Consider the following 17,083-nt stretch of genomic DNA (forward strand, 5'->3'; position numbering starts at 1 on the left):
ACAGCGATACATACAACATCTTTCCAAAGCAATACAAATCAATCATCTCATTAAACATGTTTTAATGTGCCCTTTCCTTTTCGTTTTATGAATCCAGTACAACGCAGCTCTGTGCCGGTTGACATCTAACATTTACACATCCACAATAAGTTTTCGTTGCATTGTTTTTTTGTATAAATATTTGCCATCAAAGGCGTTTGAACGTGTGAATGTCGTACAGGCAACATGTGTAATTATCAGATGTCAGAGCTCAGGAGGAACACTTGAAGGCAGCAAAAGTTCAGTCTACAGAGTTCCGTCTATAGCCTATTTGTGGACATGGAGGAAAAACACAGAAGTACGGACTCTGACTTTACCCCAGGTACCACATATAATGTATTTATTAATTTACCTAAAGCAGTAGTAGAGTATTTTATTAAAATAACGAAGTTATTTATAAATAACGACTTGAGCCGCTAGCTAGAAAACGGCTAAGATAGCACGTCACCCAAACAAGCGAAGCAGCTAAACACTGTGTTATATACATGAACTACTTTTAAGTTTGTATTATAGCTTAAGGAACATTTAGCATTTGTCTCACATTTTTATCAGCCTTTTTTTAATGTTGAATTCAGGTCAGTTCATCAGAGAGATGATGAGAAGGACAAAGTTAGACTCTAACCCAGTTTCTTGTTGCTGTTATAGACTATTGCCAAACACCAAACTACAGTTAAAAACCAGTGTACAGCTGTGTAGGTATCATTAACACACTTTATGGGACATGACACAGGACCTAACATTAATAATAAGGGTTTTCTGGTCAATTCGGCATGTAGGCAAATCCACCAAAATAGCATTAAAAACAAAAGCACAATGTTTTTATGCATGATCATGATGTGTCTTTATTATGTGTAAATGTGTCACATGTATATTATCTTACATGTGGCTCTTGAAACTGCTTTAGGTTAATAATTAACCTTTGTCTATTTACAACTTCAGACCCAGGGGGGACAGAAACAACACAAGATGTACCATGTGACCAAAACCCACAGGAAATTATCAGCAGACAGCTGACTGAACAGGGGCGGTTTGCTTATGCTGCACTGTGTGGCGTCTCTTTGAGCCATTTGTTTACAGGGCCTGAAAACAGGTAACAGGGTCAAGGGGAGATAATGTCATCATGATATTTGGTGTGTGTGATATATCAATGCAATCATTGTGAGCTAAAAACCCTCCTCTAACTCCACCTAACATATCACCCAAGGGACGGATGATGACTCATAAGTTATGATTATTTGTTTGGTGTGAATTAATTATCACACCTACGATATTTCAACAGTTAAACAGTAAAAAAAACTGCTTCTGAATACACCCTTTCGACAAGTGCTTATTCACTCAACAATCGCTTAATAAGAAACACCTGTGCAATGTAATGCAGTCCAATACAACACCATTAACATACATGAGGGGGTGGCAAAATGTTATGAATATTCAATGTAATGCCAGCACCCACTACAACCTCAACAATAAACATAAAGTTGAATTATTACCTTTCTGACAATCTCAACAAAAACTGAAAATGTCCATAAATGTAGAATTTATGGCAGAGCTGTTGACTTGGATTGCATAATATTACACAGGTGTTCCTATTATGTATTGGTAAACACGACCAAATCTTATTTGGACTTGTAAATGTGACCATCAACAAACAATACATCAAGTGGGTGAGATGTATGTATGCAGGAACTGCTGGACAAAAAAAAGAGCAGCAGTATTGAGTTTGAACCTGTATGCGTGTGGACTAGCCTCCTTTTTAAAGTAAAAAAAATGCACATTTCAAAAAGCTGCTCTTTCCATTTTAGAATAAACATTTAGATTAATAAAATTGAACTAGCTAAATTGTAAATAGAAGTGTTTTAACTGAACTGTTATTCGACTTGAAAAGATGAGGGATTGTGTGTTTCTCAGTACGTTCAGGGATCAGTACCTGCAGGGCTTGGTCCGCTGGCTGGACCTGGATGAGTCAGTGATGCCTGTCATGGGGGCTTTCCTGTCAGGCCTGGGCTTCGAGGGCTCCGACACATTCCTCTCCACCCTACTGGCTGAACCACTGCTAGCTGGAGGAGCCATCCCCATCATGCAGGTGTTTGTCTCTCTAACAGAACACGAGATGAGGTTAAACATCATCTTGTGGGAAGTCACAGAATAGAAATGAAATCATAAAGCTCTTGTTTTGTGTCTGGATTTTTACAAACACACCTCTCCTGACCTGCTCATGTTTCATATTACAGGATCTGGTGTCCTTTTCTGTCAAAGACGGTAAGAATCCTTTATTGACTGCTACTTTAAAAGTCAGGTGTCTGTGTACATTCACATAAACCTGTTACTTTAAACCTTTCTTGTCCTGTCAGGCCAATATGATGCCAGAGCGAGGGTTCTCATCCGTCATGTCAGCTATCTGCTGCGAGTCTCTCAACAGCAGCTGGAGGAGTTTGAGGAAACGCTGGGAGAGCGGCTGAGGGAAAAAGGAGAGGAGAGCGAGTAAGTTATGAAAGGATGGTGGTATAGAAGGATGGATGGTAGATGTGAGTCAGTAGGTTCATTTATAGAGAGGCCTTTACATTAGTAATAATTGGACATTTCAATTGTTTTGCTTTTTTTAAGATGATATTTTCCGTCTTTTTTTGCTGAATCCTGTGTGTGTCAGACTATTTAAAAAACACTAATAGTGCCCATGACAGTCACACTTATTAAAAAAAGATAATGTTACTGTAATTGTGTGGCTTAAACAACCAGATTATTATTTTCAAGATGTCACATTAGATTCACAAGGAGTCATTTCACATTTATATTCTTGGAGCCAATGAATATTTCAACTGTTGCAGCTCACTCTCTTATCTGTCTGACTCTGCTTGCATTAGGGAGGAGTCCTCTCGGCGGCGGAGGAAAGAAAGAGGGCGAAAGTTACGCCGCTACCTCCTCATTGGACTAGCCACTGTGGGTGGAGGAACAGTGATCGGTGATTATTCCTGCTTTTGATAACTTCAGATGCACATATGAAACACCCAGTTACTTTAGTGGACAGATAGGCTTTAAATGATAAGACTGATAGTTAAATTACCACAGAGTGTTAAGACCAGGATAGTGCACCATTTTAAAGAGTTGAATTGTTCCTTGTATATGCATCACTTTTCTTCAAAATGCATCGACAGACTTGGTTTTTTCTGTACTGACTCGTTGCCAGGTGTGACAGGTGGGCTGGCAGCGCCCTTGGTGGCAGCAGGGGCTGGGGCTGTGCTTGGGGCCGGAGGGGCTGCTGCTCTGGGCTCAGCCACTGGCATTGCAATCATTGCCTCCCTGTTTGGAGCTGCAGGGGCTGGATTGACTGGTGAGAGCACTGGATGACATTGGATGTGCGCAGAAAGAAATTAACATTTGTAGACTTTTGACTTAACCTGATAAATGCGTGCTTATGTAATTTCCATATCCATTCAATAGCTTTTCTCACTTTTCTTTTTTAAAGTATTTTACTTTACTAACTTTCTTTCCCTTTCACACTTTGTCTCTCCAGGTTATAAGATGAATAAGTGCGTTGGGGCGATAGAGGAATTTGAATTCCGGCCGCTGAACTCTGGGAAGCATCTTCACCTGACCATAGCAGTGACAGGTTGGCTCTGCAGCGGTAAATACAGTGAGTATTAATCTTAGTATTAGTACTAGCAGTGATAATAGTATAATAGTGTGAGGAAATCAGAGCAAAGAAATGCAGCTGCCCTTATTATGATACTTTAGCCTTCATCATTCAGCTTTACTGAACACTGAATGAAACACAGTCCTTTTCAGTTTTATTCACCAGGTGGGGAAAGAGAGGAAGGTTAGGGCCAGACCACTGAAAAAGTGGTATTTACTGGGGCTGCTGTTAGAGAGAAACTGAGATGAGACAAGAATTAAGTCATAATATAAGCAGAATCCTGTAATATTTAACACATATATAAACATATATGTTAGAGTAGGTTGAATAGATTACATTTGCATATTACATATTTTTTCTTAAAATGAAGACTTTATTGTAATTTGTTATTTTGATTTTATTTAGTCAGGTACAGAGCACAATAAAACATTAAGCCTATATAAAACAAGGAGAGAGATGCATTACACCAGGTTTTTAGTAAAATTGCTATTTTCTGCCCATAGTCCTTGGGCATGTAGGTGGAACAATAAATAAATAAATGACAGAATTCAATGTAAATGGAGAACAAAACACCAGTTCGTAAAATTTTATAAACATTTTCATCCCAATATTCCACCCCACCTAATCATGATAATTCACAAATGTGTGCAAAGTTGCAACAATACAATTATCAGGACACAGTCATAGCCACATCCTAAAACCAGTTTGCCCCCCCAACTTTCATAAATACGTATGTGCAAAATATAAATTCTTGTAACATTACAACTCAGTTAGTCAGTTAGACTTAGCAATCAGTCATAGAAAAGAGTAACATCCAGGCAGTGCTTTTTTAAAACAAACTACAGGTGGAAAAGAAGTCAGAATATTGAGGACATATTACAGGACAGTGCATCGTAACATCATGCACCATGCATGACAACATCACCTAAACAAAGTGGATAAAAATCCACCAAATATAACCAGCCCAACAAATATGCTGTGATCTTTTTTATTCAGTATCCTTGCCTGCTTATGTGTAAGTGTTGTGATTGCTCATACTTGATTGTACATTGAATAAAAACAACTAAAATGTATTTAACACCCAGCAAAGCTCTGGACGTAATGTTCTAAATCTATTCTGTGTTCCCTGAAGATTATGCAAACACACCACTTCAGTTTTGCTCGTACATAAAAGGCTGTAGCTCTTTCTCTCCACTAAAACATATGTTCAGTTACAGGCTTAGTACGCCCTTCAAATACAATGACCCAAAAGCACTTCATTTACAAGTGGTGCTTAGTCGTTTCCTCAACCGCACTGAACTACCTACTACATAAAAAAACAACTGCTGTCTTCCAGGTTCGTTCCAGGCCCCGTGGTGCAGCCTGGGCGAGTGCGGGGAGCAGTACTGCCTGGTGTGGGAGTCCCGTTTCCTCAGGGATCTGGGCTCAGCCTTGGCCTCTCTGTTGGATGGCTTAGTCAGCATGGTTGCCCAGGAAGCCCTCAAGTACACAGTGCTCTCAGGTAGTGGGATGGTCCAAGCATACTCAAAGCATATTTGTAATAAGCTTCAGGAGTGGTTGTGCTTGTCGTAGCATATTTTTTGTTTTGGATTTGTGTATTTGGAAAAGTCGATGCTATTGTTGAGCAAAACCTCTGGAACCAAAACTCATACTGGTGCTTGCCTGTTAAGATAGTTCATGTTATGTAAATTACAGGTTTTTTTTAACAAATACCATATTCAGCCATTGTGCTTTTGTTTTATCGCCCTTTTCTTGGTCGTGCATTAATGTATTTTACACCATCACACTGTCCAGGCATTGTGACGGCTCTGACGTGGCCTGCCTCTCTGCTGGCAGCAGCCAGCGTCATCGATCATCCCTGGTGTGTTTGTCTGAACCGCTCAGCTGAGGTGGGAAAACACCTGGCACAGGTTTTACGAAGCAGACAGCAGGTAGCATGCTGCTTCTTACCTCTGTTAATATACACTTTAATATACTAATGTATTGATTCCTACTACATAATTGGGGGGTGGGTGGGGTGGGGTGACAATGAACTGCTGCTTTAAAGTGGAATTTTACTTTACTGTTTGTTTCTGTATTTGAAGGGGAAGCGGCCTGTCAGTCTTATAGGTTTCAGTCTTGGGGCCAGAGTTATCTACTACTGTCTAGAGGAGCTTGCCAATGACCAAGGTATGAACAATATTATGACATTCCTGTGTATTAAATATATTTAGATTTTTCACAATGCTCTGTATATGGCATCCCTTGGTAGCTGTGGATGAGGGAATAGTTTTGAATAATTAAGACTTTTTTATTCCACAGAACATTTTCTATGAAGTCATTCTTAACTAACATTATGCAGATTTTTGTACATCCTACATTTGAAAATGTAATAAAATAACATAATAATTTTATTTGTGTTGTTGTGATTCTTTAGGTGGTGAAGGAGTAGTGGAGGACGTGTTCCTCTTGGGGGCCCCTGTGGATGGTTCTGAGAAGGCCTGGGAGAGAATATCCAGGGTAGTGTCTGGAAAAATAGTAAACGGGTACTGCAGGTAATCCATGTTTACATTTGACAGATGTTTTATAGTTTTGATTTATTCATTGTTTGGTCACTGTATATTTGAGGTCCACTGTTGCAGCTCTAGGGGATTTGGAACCACTGACTTTGACAGCAGGAATTTCAATTAGGTTTTACACGAATAAATGACTTTCTGAACTCTCCACCTATCAGGGGGGACTGGCTCCTGGGGTTCTTGTACCGAAGCTCAGCTGCACAACTGTCTGTTGCTGGGCTACAGCCAATCAACGACCAGGATGGACGCATAATCAATGTGGATCTCTCATCCGTGGTGAGTCAGAGCTTTTTGTTTATATTAGAGCCACTAAAGTCAGTGTACAGTATACACTTTCCCCTCCCCTTGATTGGGAAAGTGTGTCCAAACCTTTGACTGGTGCTGTATGCTTTTTTAGATTTTAAGAATTAGAAACATGCTACGGTCCATAGTTGAAATGATCTATGTGAAATCAGTGGCTTATGTTTTGATCGTTACAGTTTGCAATGTCTATCTTCTTTATGGAGCTTACTGTGCCTCTAATAAATACTTTTTTGGCCACTTGGGGCTGCAAAATAGGCTGTAAACACATTGCTGATATACTATAAAGTTGTTATGTGAAACATGCTAGCAAACACAGGCATATTTACACATTCAGCAGACTTGCAGCAACATGAGCATTAATTTGCACTTTGCATTGTGTCTGGCCATCTGGTCGAATTAAGTCCAGTAATCATTCTCTGTGTAGCTCTGTTTTATTCTCCACCAACTCCTGAGTGAAATACTGTATCTGGCTCTTTAGCTGCTACATAACTGCTCTACCAGTATGTTCACTTATTGCTAACTGTGCATCTGCTGTTTGGTATTGGGTAGGCAATGTAAAGTCGGTTTAGCAGTTTCTTTCAACAACTGTCCACTGCTTTTGAAAATAAGGTTAATGAGAGTAGCAATACTGAATCAAAATAGTAAAGTCACAGGCTGTAAAAACCTAAACGATGGGCTGAAAGACACTAAAACGCACTTTAGAGCTGAGAGGAACTTCAGAGGCATGTGATGATTCGCCATGATTTTGTCACCATGTACAACGCCTTTCACATTACAAATTGTCATTTGATCCATTGTTAATATAAAAATATTGATTATTGCAGCTTTCAACAGCTTGCTAGAGACTTTTAGTGATTAATACAAATGAATTAATTTCAACTGAAAATAAATACAAATGTTGATAACTGTAACAATGAATGTTACAATGAGATGTAATTAGTGTAATGCAATATTATTAAATACAGTATGTAATTATCACATTAAAAGAGACAGTAGTGTTATTTAAATGAAATTGAAAGAAGAAAAAAATAAGGCCCCTGCTGGTTTCAGTTTCAGGTCACAGCAATGCCTTTGTGTCTCTCTTTAAATTAAGATGGTCCCACAAGAAACTTAACATCAGTGCTTATCATTGTGGCTGTTTTGTTGAACCAAGTAAATCATCACAGGTTTAAACTTTCACCCAAATGAACATTTAAAAAATAAAAAGATACTTGACATGTCTGAAGCTCCTTACAGTACATACCTGGGAAGAGGAAAACTCTTTGTACAAAAACATAGTAACAGAACACATTTTTACAAAGTAATAAACCTTTCTTTAAAAAAGTGAAAATTATACACTGTCATTTACAAAGAGATATGTATTCTTTTTTTAAGTCAGGGACATTAAAACAATGTTTCTGCTTCTCAGGTGAAAGGTCACTTGGACTACATGCGTCAGATGGACACCATTCTGGTGGCAGTAGGAGTTCCCACCAAAGAAGTCCCAGGAGGCTCCTCTGCTCTTCCTAACTCTGTGGCAGTTACAGAGGGGACAGCGGACATCCCCGACCAAACGCCCGATGAGCAACAAGTGAATGAGACACAAAACCCAGCTGAGGAGGCTGATGCTTGTACAGCTGAAGGTGGAGACGTGGAAGAGGCAGTAGAGAAAGCAGAGACGGGAGATGGTTGGGACATCCCTGATATTTCTGATCTGCTGGATTCGCTGAATGATCCAGAGTCAGAGTGTCAGATCAGAGCCAGGAACAATTTACCACTTACTTCAGAGGAGAATGCCTGTAATCATGACACAGCATCTGCTTTTAATGCCCAGTGTGACAATGCTGAGGAGGCAGATCCAGATAATGAACACATATCATGGAGCTGGGAAGACACACACTGGACTACAGAGCACACACACGAACAAAGGCGGCCAAACTTGTAAGGAGCATTTTACAGGACCAGCTGCTTCTCTGTAAACTCATCTCAAGTTTTTTTTTTTTTTTTTTTTAGCGTCCAAGCTTTGTTGGAGAAAATATGAATCTCATTCTCAACATACTGACATGCCAGAAACTGCTGAAGAGTCAATGTAAGATGCCCCTAAATGAACTGCTCTGTTTAACCATTCAGTGTTTTAGACTAATTGTTAATGTCATAACAATTTAGTTTTGTGAATGAAGTAGATTTTTTTTTTTTTTACATACTGTAAATACTGTCATAATTTATTTTCTAAACTCCGTCAGATCAAGTAACTGTGAATATTACTGGTATTTTCAAGTTTTAGAGGGTGCAGTAAAAACTGCAGTATCTCATGTTCATTTCCTTCTAATTTTCATCCGTTGGCCTGGTTGCTATGGATATTATCACAGTAATTCGATTTCCATAAGGCCGAGGGCAATTCAGTGAATGTGACAGTCTTCTTCAAGGCCTTTCTTTGCTCTTTTCCATTCATACCAATGTGAAGCACTGCTTTTTATACAGTTCATGTATAAGGGCACTGGTAATTGGAAATAGTCTGACTATCAGTATTGCGCCTATGTCATTTTTCCAGTCACATTTCATAATCTGAAGGAGACACCCAAAAGTCGACATAGAACCAGAATGCGATTGCTGAACTTGCATCTGAATGTGTCTTCTCAAAGACATTTTGCAGTGACTATAAACAATTGATTTTAAATATTTCTTAACATTGGTATTTGTCTCATTTTATTTTTCTTAAGACTGCACCTCTTATCTCATCTTTTCATTTTCAGTCTTTAAATCCTTACCTTTAAAGCCTTACCTTTAAATTCAGACACAATTACAACACACAAGCTGACTGCTCCAGCCCGCAAAATCAATCCAGTGTGTCCACCTGATTGGGCAGAAGCAGAGGCAACTCGATCCCAGCATGCTCTGCATCCAACAGGTTGACAGCATCAGTGGCGGTAGCTGGGGGGTGGGTGGGGTCGGAGGCCAGAGGGGAGGTGGGGTCGCTGGATAGGTTCGGATCTCCTGAGTTGCGGAGAGAGAGGGAAAGCGCCGGTGAGGGTCGTCTGGGCGACCGTGAGGAACAGCAGGGCAACAGCTTTCCGAAAGCTTGCTTGAAGTCTCTCATGAACAACGGGTAAATGATGGGGTTCATTGTGCTGTTGCAGTAGCCCAGCCAGGTGATGGCGTCGAAGAGAGCAGGGGGGACGCACTCGCACACTGCCTGAATGAAGACGGTGGAAAAAATGACAAGCAATAAGACATCAAATGTATATAAAGGGTCAAATTTGGAAGAAATGTCATCTTAAAGGCACCCTGTGGAGTTTTCGACCACCAGTAGCGCACCTGAGTTTTTACAAGTGCCACTTCGCCCCTACATTTCCTGCATGTGCATATTTCACACTATTCCACTAATTGGCAGTGGTGGTAACATGCCATGAAATGTAGCAATGCAATAAATAAAAAAAGGCAAGAAGGAAGAAAACTGCAAATTAGTAAGCATTGAATAAAATAATGTGCTATTTGAAATATGCAAAAATCAGCTCCAGCAACACTTGAGGTACAAAGAACAACTGAATTAGGAGACCAAATGGCTTGCAGCCTTGTGACGGAAACACCATGTTTTGACCTCGACATAACTTTATTTATAGCCTACATTTATTGTCCTTTTTGGAAAATTATTCATTTGGTTTAAATTGATAGTGTTCATTCACATTTAGATTTACGGACGGTACAACTCATAAATAAATAAATACATTCATATATTCATATATTTTATTACCCAATCATTTTTTCCCCATCCTTTTTTGGCAATATTTCTATTCATTTATTTTAAATTTATAGTGCACATATTTTCATATATTTACTTGCCAGGTCCCTTTTTGGCACAGTTGGGGAAATAAATACGGACATTATGCCTTATTTATTTCTTATTGTTCATCAATTTATGTATTCCTCTCTGCATGTATTTACTTATTTAGCTTCCCTGTGCCTTCTGGGATCCTATAGATCTGAAGTACAGTACTAGAGAGTTGTGAAATAATTTTATTTAAAAAACATGAACTTTCTCACTAATCACATAAGCTGACAACTTGTTTTTAACATAAAACATCTAATTATCTCTGAATAGGGAAAATTAGACTTGTAAAAACAGTGATCTGGAACATAACCATTAAGGCTAGAGAGAAACAGTGAAGGAGGAGACAGCTGTTAGAGGAGAGCTTCCAATACTATGAAGATGAGACAGGGAGGCGGTGGGAATAGGACAGAAAGGAGGGGTGCGTTTCACACACCACATTGAGTGTTAAAAGAAAGGAGAACACAGACACAGTCGAGTCTCTGTGCTGCTCTCTGCTATGTCATGCAGGGGAGAAGCGAGAGGGCACAGATGGGAAATCAAAATGACTGGATCATTGAAACCTTGAAAAACAGGACAAGTGTCATTACCAATTTAGATTAAGCAGTTTTTTTTACATTAATTTACTCTGGCCGAGGTTTTTCATTGCCTCCACTGTTTGTTTGCTGGGTAATGAGTGTGTGCATTCAGTCTAATTGAATCAAAAACAACAATTCAAAAAGAACACCAATTATTAATGGCACTTCGGTGTGTTGTTTTCTTAGTTTTGGAATGAGTCAGTTGCACTACACTGAAATGCCAGTCTATTTCCTTGTTTGATAGCTTGGCAAGTCTGTGACGCCAAAGCTGGCCAATACAAAAATAGATCAGTATCCAAGTGTTTTTTTCCCTCTTTCTTTTGCATTTATTTCACACTCTTTCAGTGCCCACCACCCGTATAAATTTGTGAGAAAACTGGGCTGACTTCTGAATCACTGGAATAAATTAAATAAGAAGTGTTTCAAAAACAAACAAAAGACAATCAATATCAGACTTTTAAAATGGTAAGTAAAGTGGTTGATGCAAGAAAGAAAGCACACTGACATGAGTGTCTTCTAAAGGTGAAGGCAACCTGGATAAAGCCCCTTGCAGCTCATGTGACCATGATATAAGCATAATTCCTCTTCACTACACTTATGTGTTACACCATATCTACAGTACCTTTACTGACCTGAGCCATGTTGGTGATGAAAAAGGGCAGCCAAGCACTGAAGAAGAGTCCCAAGAGGACTCCTAGGGTCAGACTGGCCTTCAGTGCCCTCCGACCCTGCCTGTGAGCCAGACGACGCTCACTGTTCACTGACGGCTGTGGACAACAGAGTGAAAGAGTAAAACCCAGAATTATAGATACAATATAAATCACTCTAACCTGTCTGTGAGTTAGTCATATCAAGTGGATATCTGCAACATTTACAGTCTTTTAGTATCACATTTTTGTCAAATTTGACTTTGGCACTTAAAAAAGACTAACATCTATTTATTTGGCTTATTTGGATGTCTGAAGCTTCATATTAGTATACAAGTTCGATGAGAAGATCAATACCATCGCTGCTAAATGTCAAATTAGAGCTAGCAGTTGATTAGCTTAGTTTAGCACAAAATCTCAAAGCCATTAGTTTGACATTTTGGGGGATACATTTCATTGCTAATTGAGAGTTCAATCAGAAGATAGCACTCTGATGCTTGTACACTAAATACAGAGCTGGAGCCAGCTAGCGTTTAGCGTAGCTTGGCATAAATACTGGAAACGGGGGGAAATAACTAGCCTGGATGTCTTGAAAGTTGTTGTTTTTTATACCTATTTGTAAGCACCTCTAAAGCTCACTAATTATATCTGGTTTATTCTGTACAATTGATGTAAAAACAAAAAAGTATGTATGGTTTTACATCCTGGAACAATTTCTTGGCTGTGAAACCAAACTTTTAGCATTTACACTTTCTGTTGGTAAAAATTAGATGTGTTAATGTGTATTCATGTGTTCATTAGTGAGTGTTAGAGGTGCTAGTAGGCGAATTTGGCTCACCTGTGTCCAGTTTGTATGCTAAACTACGCTAAGCTTATATCGCCAGCTGGCTTTAGCTCCATATTTTAGCGTACAAACATGCATCAGAGTGTTATCTTCTGATTTAATTAGGCAAATAAGTCAATAAGTATATACCGCAAAATGTCAAACATTCCTTTAAATATGAATAAAACAATATTTTAATTATTTTTTCTTTTCCATTTCAAATATTCATAGTAAAAAAGAAACCCTGTTTCATTTTTATGGTAAATGTTGCTATGCTATATGCTATGAGATAGATTTTTTTTAAATTCAAAGCTACTTAGGGTTAGGGTTAGGGTTAGGGAAAATAGAAAAGGTTATTCAATTCACCAGATTTTATGTTGTTTTAAGCCGATTGTTGTGTGTGTGTGTGTGTGTGTGTGTGTGTGTGTGTGTGTGTGTGTGTGTGTGTGTGTGTGTGTGTGTGTGTGTGTGTGTGTGTGTGTGTGTGTGTGTGTGTGTGGGGATGTGTGTGTGTGTGTGTGTGTGTGTGTGTGTGTGCATGCGTGCAGCACATCTGACTCTCTCTGCTTTTCTCACCATTATTTCTTGACAGGTTTTACACCTCTTTCCTTTGCTCTCTATGGGTTCATGTTCAATGGCATCTACTGTATTATAACATCAGCCTTTGACATCATCACGAGCTCTTTGCCCTAAAGTGTCAGTGGAAAAGCCATAAGCCTCCACTCTGGTAATGTTCATTGCTTAACTCATGGGTTGGTCAAGAAGCTGTATATAGTTTGTGTATCTTTCTAATTGCAGAAAATGGCTGTCTGATTTTCCTCCAAGCTTGACAGGAAAAACATGATCATTTTACAGGAATTAACTTTTAAAAAATGCAAATTGATCTTTCTAAAATGCTTTCTAACAGCATTTTTGCAGCTGTTCATGTGTGAGGCAAACAGTGGCCATTAATACTAACAGTAACCACCTCAAGGTTCATAATTGCAGCACTTAGATGATGATGATGATGATGATGAATTTAGGAGTAGCAGGTATGAGCAGTATAATGTCAAAATTTTAATATGTCCAGAAAAAGTCAAGCTTGACAACTCTTACAATAGATGAGTAACTATAATTTGGTTATTATTTTGTGCTCTGTGCCATCTTTTCCACTCACATAATTAACCTTTTAAACTCCTACTCTCGTGAATTAGTGCTATGCTTAAAGGGCAGTCTACTATTTTAGAATCACTGATTCAGGCATTTTATGTAGACATTGTCCACTAGTTCATTCAGTGTCTCGGGTAGGAAACCTATATGACTGGCACTCATACACTTTTATTATTTATTGTTTGGTCTCTCTGCCTTACCGGTACATTTTGTGAAACGGGAGGCTCCTGGTGACTGCAGTCATCTCCGTCCTGGTGAGCTTGCCCTGCTGCACCCCCAGTTGAAGGAGGCCGGGAAGGTTCCCCAAGAGAAGGATGTGGGTGTGGTGGGTGGCTCAGTGCTGCGACCCTCTTCGCCTGTCTATGTGCTGCCAGAAGAATCCGACAGTAAGTGAAGCAAATGGCGCTGGAGGGCAAAAAGAATGTGAGTACAGATGCCACTAGAGCAAAGGGCAGGGTGACCCGCAGGCGACACTGGAAGGAAAGACCTCCAGATGGTGAAAGCTGAAAGTAGGATGCTGGGTACAGTGTGTCAGAGTAGGAGCTGATATTGGAACTGCTGACCCCAGGAACCGATGAGTGTCCACTCCCTAGACCTAGGCTGTGCCAATTCATCTCAATGGGCAGGAAAGAGGCCAGTGCTGCCAACCCCCAAGCAGCTCCAACCAGGAGCAATGCCCGAGGTGGAGTCATCCTCTGCTTGTAGCGCAGTGGTGAGATGATGAAGAGGTAACGGTCCAGGCTGATCACACAGAGGTTGAGAATGGATGCACTACAGCACATGACATCAAAGCATAGCCAGACCGGGCAAAAGGCTGGCCACAGCACCCAGGCACCACACAGCACATTGAGCATGGCTGGGGGCATGACCACCAGTGCCACCATTAGGTCAGACAGGAACAGAGACACCAAGAAGCAGTTGGAGGTGCACCGCAAAGAGCGATGGGCGAACACCAAAGCAATGAGTAACATGTTGCCACAGACTGTCATGAGGATGATGACAGTCAGCATAAAGGCCAGCAACCACGGACCACTGCCAGTAATGTTCCAAGCGCTGGTGGTGGGAGAGCTGCTGTTGTAGCTTCCCACGTAGCCAGACAAGTGAGAATCAGCCATGGCGGTGGTTGGCAACAATCAATATAGCAGCTCCTGAGGTTCCTCTTCAGACACCAGTTAATATTACAGACCTTGACCAGTTCGCCTGTGCCGCCAACGTTCTCACTTCAAGGACAAGCCACCGAGGTATCCCTGTTAGGGCTGACTGGACTGTGCTCCACTGGTAAATATCTCCATCTTCCTTTGGCAAGAATTCATCCTGGTGCTCTGTGATTAATCCCGCTGCCACCAGTACACTGATCAAAATTGCCAACAGTTGCAGTTCATCTCTCCATCCCGGCTGGCACGTCCCTGCCTCATCCACAGCTAAGAGCCAGAGTGAGCCATTCGATGCCTGCCAGAGGGTTTTGAAGCTGCATGTCACAATGATGATCACTGTAGGAGGGCACACAGACAGATAAGCCTCGACTAGTCATATAAGAGCAGTGTTGGTGAGAAGAAATACTGAAGTTGAACACAACAAGGACCAATTCTCAGAATTATATCTCACCTCACAGAAGTATAATTGCACAGCTTCCACACGTCCTTTGCTGTGCTGGTGCTCGGCTGCCTTTCACAAATCCTTTTATTCTGGGAAATAGCGAAGGGGAGCAGAAAAATCGTGCAGCTGTCATTTGTAAGCAAGGCTCTATTCAAGAGTGGTGTACAGGTACTATGGTCCTTGTGATGCTGCCTTTATATCCCCCGCTCCTGTTAATCCCTGTGTCGGCCACTCCAGCGCGCCTCCCAGCCAGAGCGCACAGCTTCTGAGAAGGAGCGTGTCAAAGCATTGAGCTCTTAATGCATAACCATGCACAATCACAGCCAAGAAATGCTAATTCAACATCATAGGCACTGGTGTGGGTGGTCTTTTTCCATGTTTGGTCATGGTGTTTTTAACTACTTAGGTGCAACTTTTATGGCATTTTTTTAATGAATAATTATAAGGATTTTATGTGATTGTTAGATCTACAGTACCTGTGAATAAAGACAAACTATGTCCAAACTTTTGAAGTGGAAGAGATTTCTCTGAAATTGCACATTTGTATAATGTGCAATAATAATATAAGAACTTATATTTAGACATATTTCATATATTTTAAAAGCAGTAGTCACCAGATTCAGTAGCTATTAAAAGAATATATCAGCTTAGGTTTTTTTTTCATGTTCTAATGATTTCAAAGGTTGAATTACGCTGGAATTAATTAAGCTTTAATTATGACAGGTCCTTGGAAATATTCTTGAATTCCTTCCCGATTCAATACATTTGCATATCTGTTTTTTTGTTTTTATTTGTTGAATTCGACAGATGTATTTAAGCTCTAATTGGTGTCACACCTGTGACTTCAGAAACACTTGGCTGCACCAATGGATTTAGGTGTGTTGTTGTTAAGGGAATATTAAAGGAGCACTCCAACAACATTATACATGAAGTCCAGTTCACTCGTCATGGGTACAACGACAGTACTCTGCCTGTAAAACCAGTTGAATACTGTCTTCTGTTGCTTTGTGAAAATTTCCCTATGATTAAAAAAAGAGACAGGCAGTATTGGAAATGTAAGATGTGTTTTTGGGGAGAACTGACTGCAGTAGAGATTAAATATAAGAATGTTAGAAGCTCCTTTTTCTTTCTTTCTTTCTTTTTTTTATACCAACTGTGGACATTTAGATATCAATCTTTTTTGCTGCGATCAATGTGTGTTGTTTTAAAACAGTAAAACATGAAAAATGATGATGATACTAAAGGTATGATTTGAGATTTGAATAGGTGTAAATGCTTGGTCAATAATAGATTAGAATTAAAGTTCATGAAATATTTTTCAGTGACTCATACATTTACCATTAATGACCAAAGGCACTCCTAAATTATTCAGCCCAAATAACAAGAAGGCGTGATGATATTACTTCCCTACCAGAGCAGTCGAATACCAAATGGCATAAAAGACAATAGCTTTTGTGTGTTAAATCCTTTACACTTCAGCATGTCAACAGCCGTGACAAATGCCAAACATAATATGCAAAGCTCTTATTTTTCATGCCGCCTCAGAGATGACTAATCTCATCCATCACTACTGTTCCCCTGTCATCTGCCACATCAGACTGGCTGCCAAACCTCTGACCCCCTTTCACCCACACCCAGCCCACTGCCTTATGGGACAGCGTTTTGATTGCAGCCACCACCTCCCCGACACGTTTCAGAAAAATCACTCCCACTCACATTCAGAAATAAACTGAAGACCCACCTATTCAAAGCTACATTAACACTTGACTCAAATTACCACCATTACATTTGGAGTGTTAATTATATGAAGCATAATCAACAGTAGCTGTTATGATTTATTACATTACTCTAGGGTTGTTGTTTTTTACTAAACGTTTAAAAATGGTTTTACATGGTTTTCATCCTTTAAAAAGGCACCTGAGCTAAAAAATAATCAAACATATGAAATCAGTTTCAT

General features: G+C 39.9%; 2 protein-coding genes across 2 annotated transcripts; one reads left to right on the top strand and one right to left on the bottom strand.

Moving 5' to 3' along the window:
- Nucleotides 1-229: 229 nt before the first annotated feature.
- tmco4 (transmembrane and coiled-coil domains 4) lies at nt 230-9,194 on the top strand. Its single transcript, XM_062427377.1, has 14 exons — nt 230-361; nt 979-1,129; nt 1,948-2,122; nt 2,271-2,298; nt 2,391-2,520; nt 2,901-2,998; nt 3,224-3,367; nt 3,551-3,670; nt 5,007-5,171; nt 5,465-5,601; nt 5,755-5,839; nt 6,087-6,204; nt 6,384-6,501; nt 7,937-9,194. The coding sequence occupies exons 1-14, from the start codon at nt 319-321 to the stop codon at nt 8,450-8,452; spliced, it is 2,028 nt and encodes a 675-aa protein (XP_062283361.1). The 5' UTR covers nt 230-318; the 3' UTR covers nt 8,453-9,194.
- Nucleotides 9,195-9,343: 149 nt separating this feature from the next.
- htr6 (5-hydroxytryptamine (serotonin) receptor 6) lies at nt 9,344-14,645 on the bottom strand. Its single transcript, XM_062427378.1, has 3 exons — nt 13,731-14,645; nt 11,544-11,678; nt 9,344-9,700 (listed from the first exon to the last, which is right to left on the bottom strand). Exons 1-3 carry the CDS (start codon nt 14,643-14,645, stop codon nt 9,344-9,346), a joined length of 1,407 nt encoding a protein of 468 aa, XP_062283362.1.
- Nucleotides 14,646-17,083: the final 2,438 nt, after the last annotated feature.

Source organism: Scomber scombrus, chromosome 10 (assembly GCF_963691925.1).
Source record: "Scomber scombrus chromosome 10, fScoSco1.1, whole genome shotgun sequence".
NCBI classification, from domain to species: Eukaryota; Metazoa; Chordata; class Actinopteri; order Scombriformes; family Scombridae; genus Scomber; species Scomber scombrus.

Bases quoted from the DNA above. Each gene is read 5' to 3' on its own strand.
- tmco4 (XM_062427377.1), top strand. From the start codon at position 319: ATGGAGGAAAAACACAGAAGTACGGACTCTGACTTTACCCCAG. The intron at 1,130-1,947 runs GTAACAGGGTCA...TGTGTTTCTCAG, and splicing joins TTTACAGGGCCTGAAAACAG to TACGTTCAGGGATCAGTACC. The intron at 3,671-5,006 runs GTGAGTATTAAT...GCTGTCTTCCAG, and splicing joins GCTCTGCAGCGGTAAATACA to GTTCGTTCCAGGCCCCGTGG.
- htr6 (XM_062427378.1), bottom strand. From the start codon at position 14,645: ATGGCTGATTCTCACTTGTCTGGCTACGTGGGAAGCTACAACAGCAGC. The intron at 11,679-13,730 runs GTAAGGCAGAGA...TGTTGTCCACAG, and splicing joins CCGTTTCACAAAATGTACCG to CCGTCAGTGAACAGTGAGCG. The intron at 9,701-11,543 runs GTCAGTAAAGGT...GTCTTCATTCAG, and splicing joins TCATCACCAACATGGCTCAG to GCAGTGTGCGAGTGCGTCCC.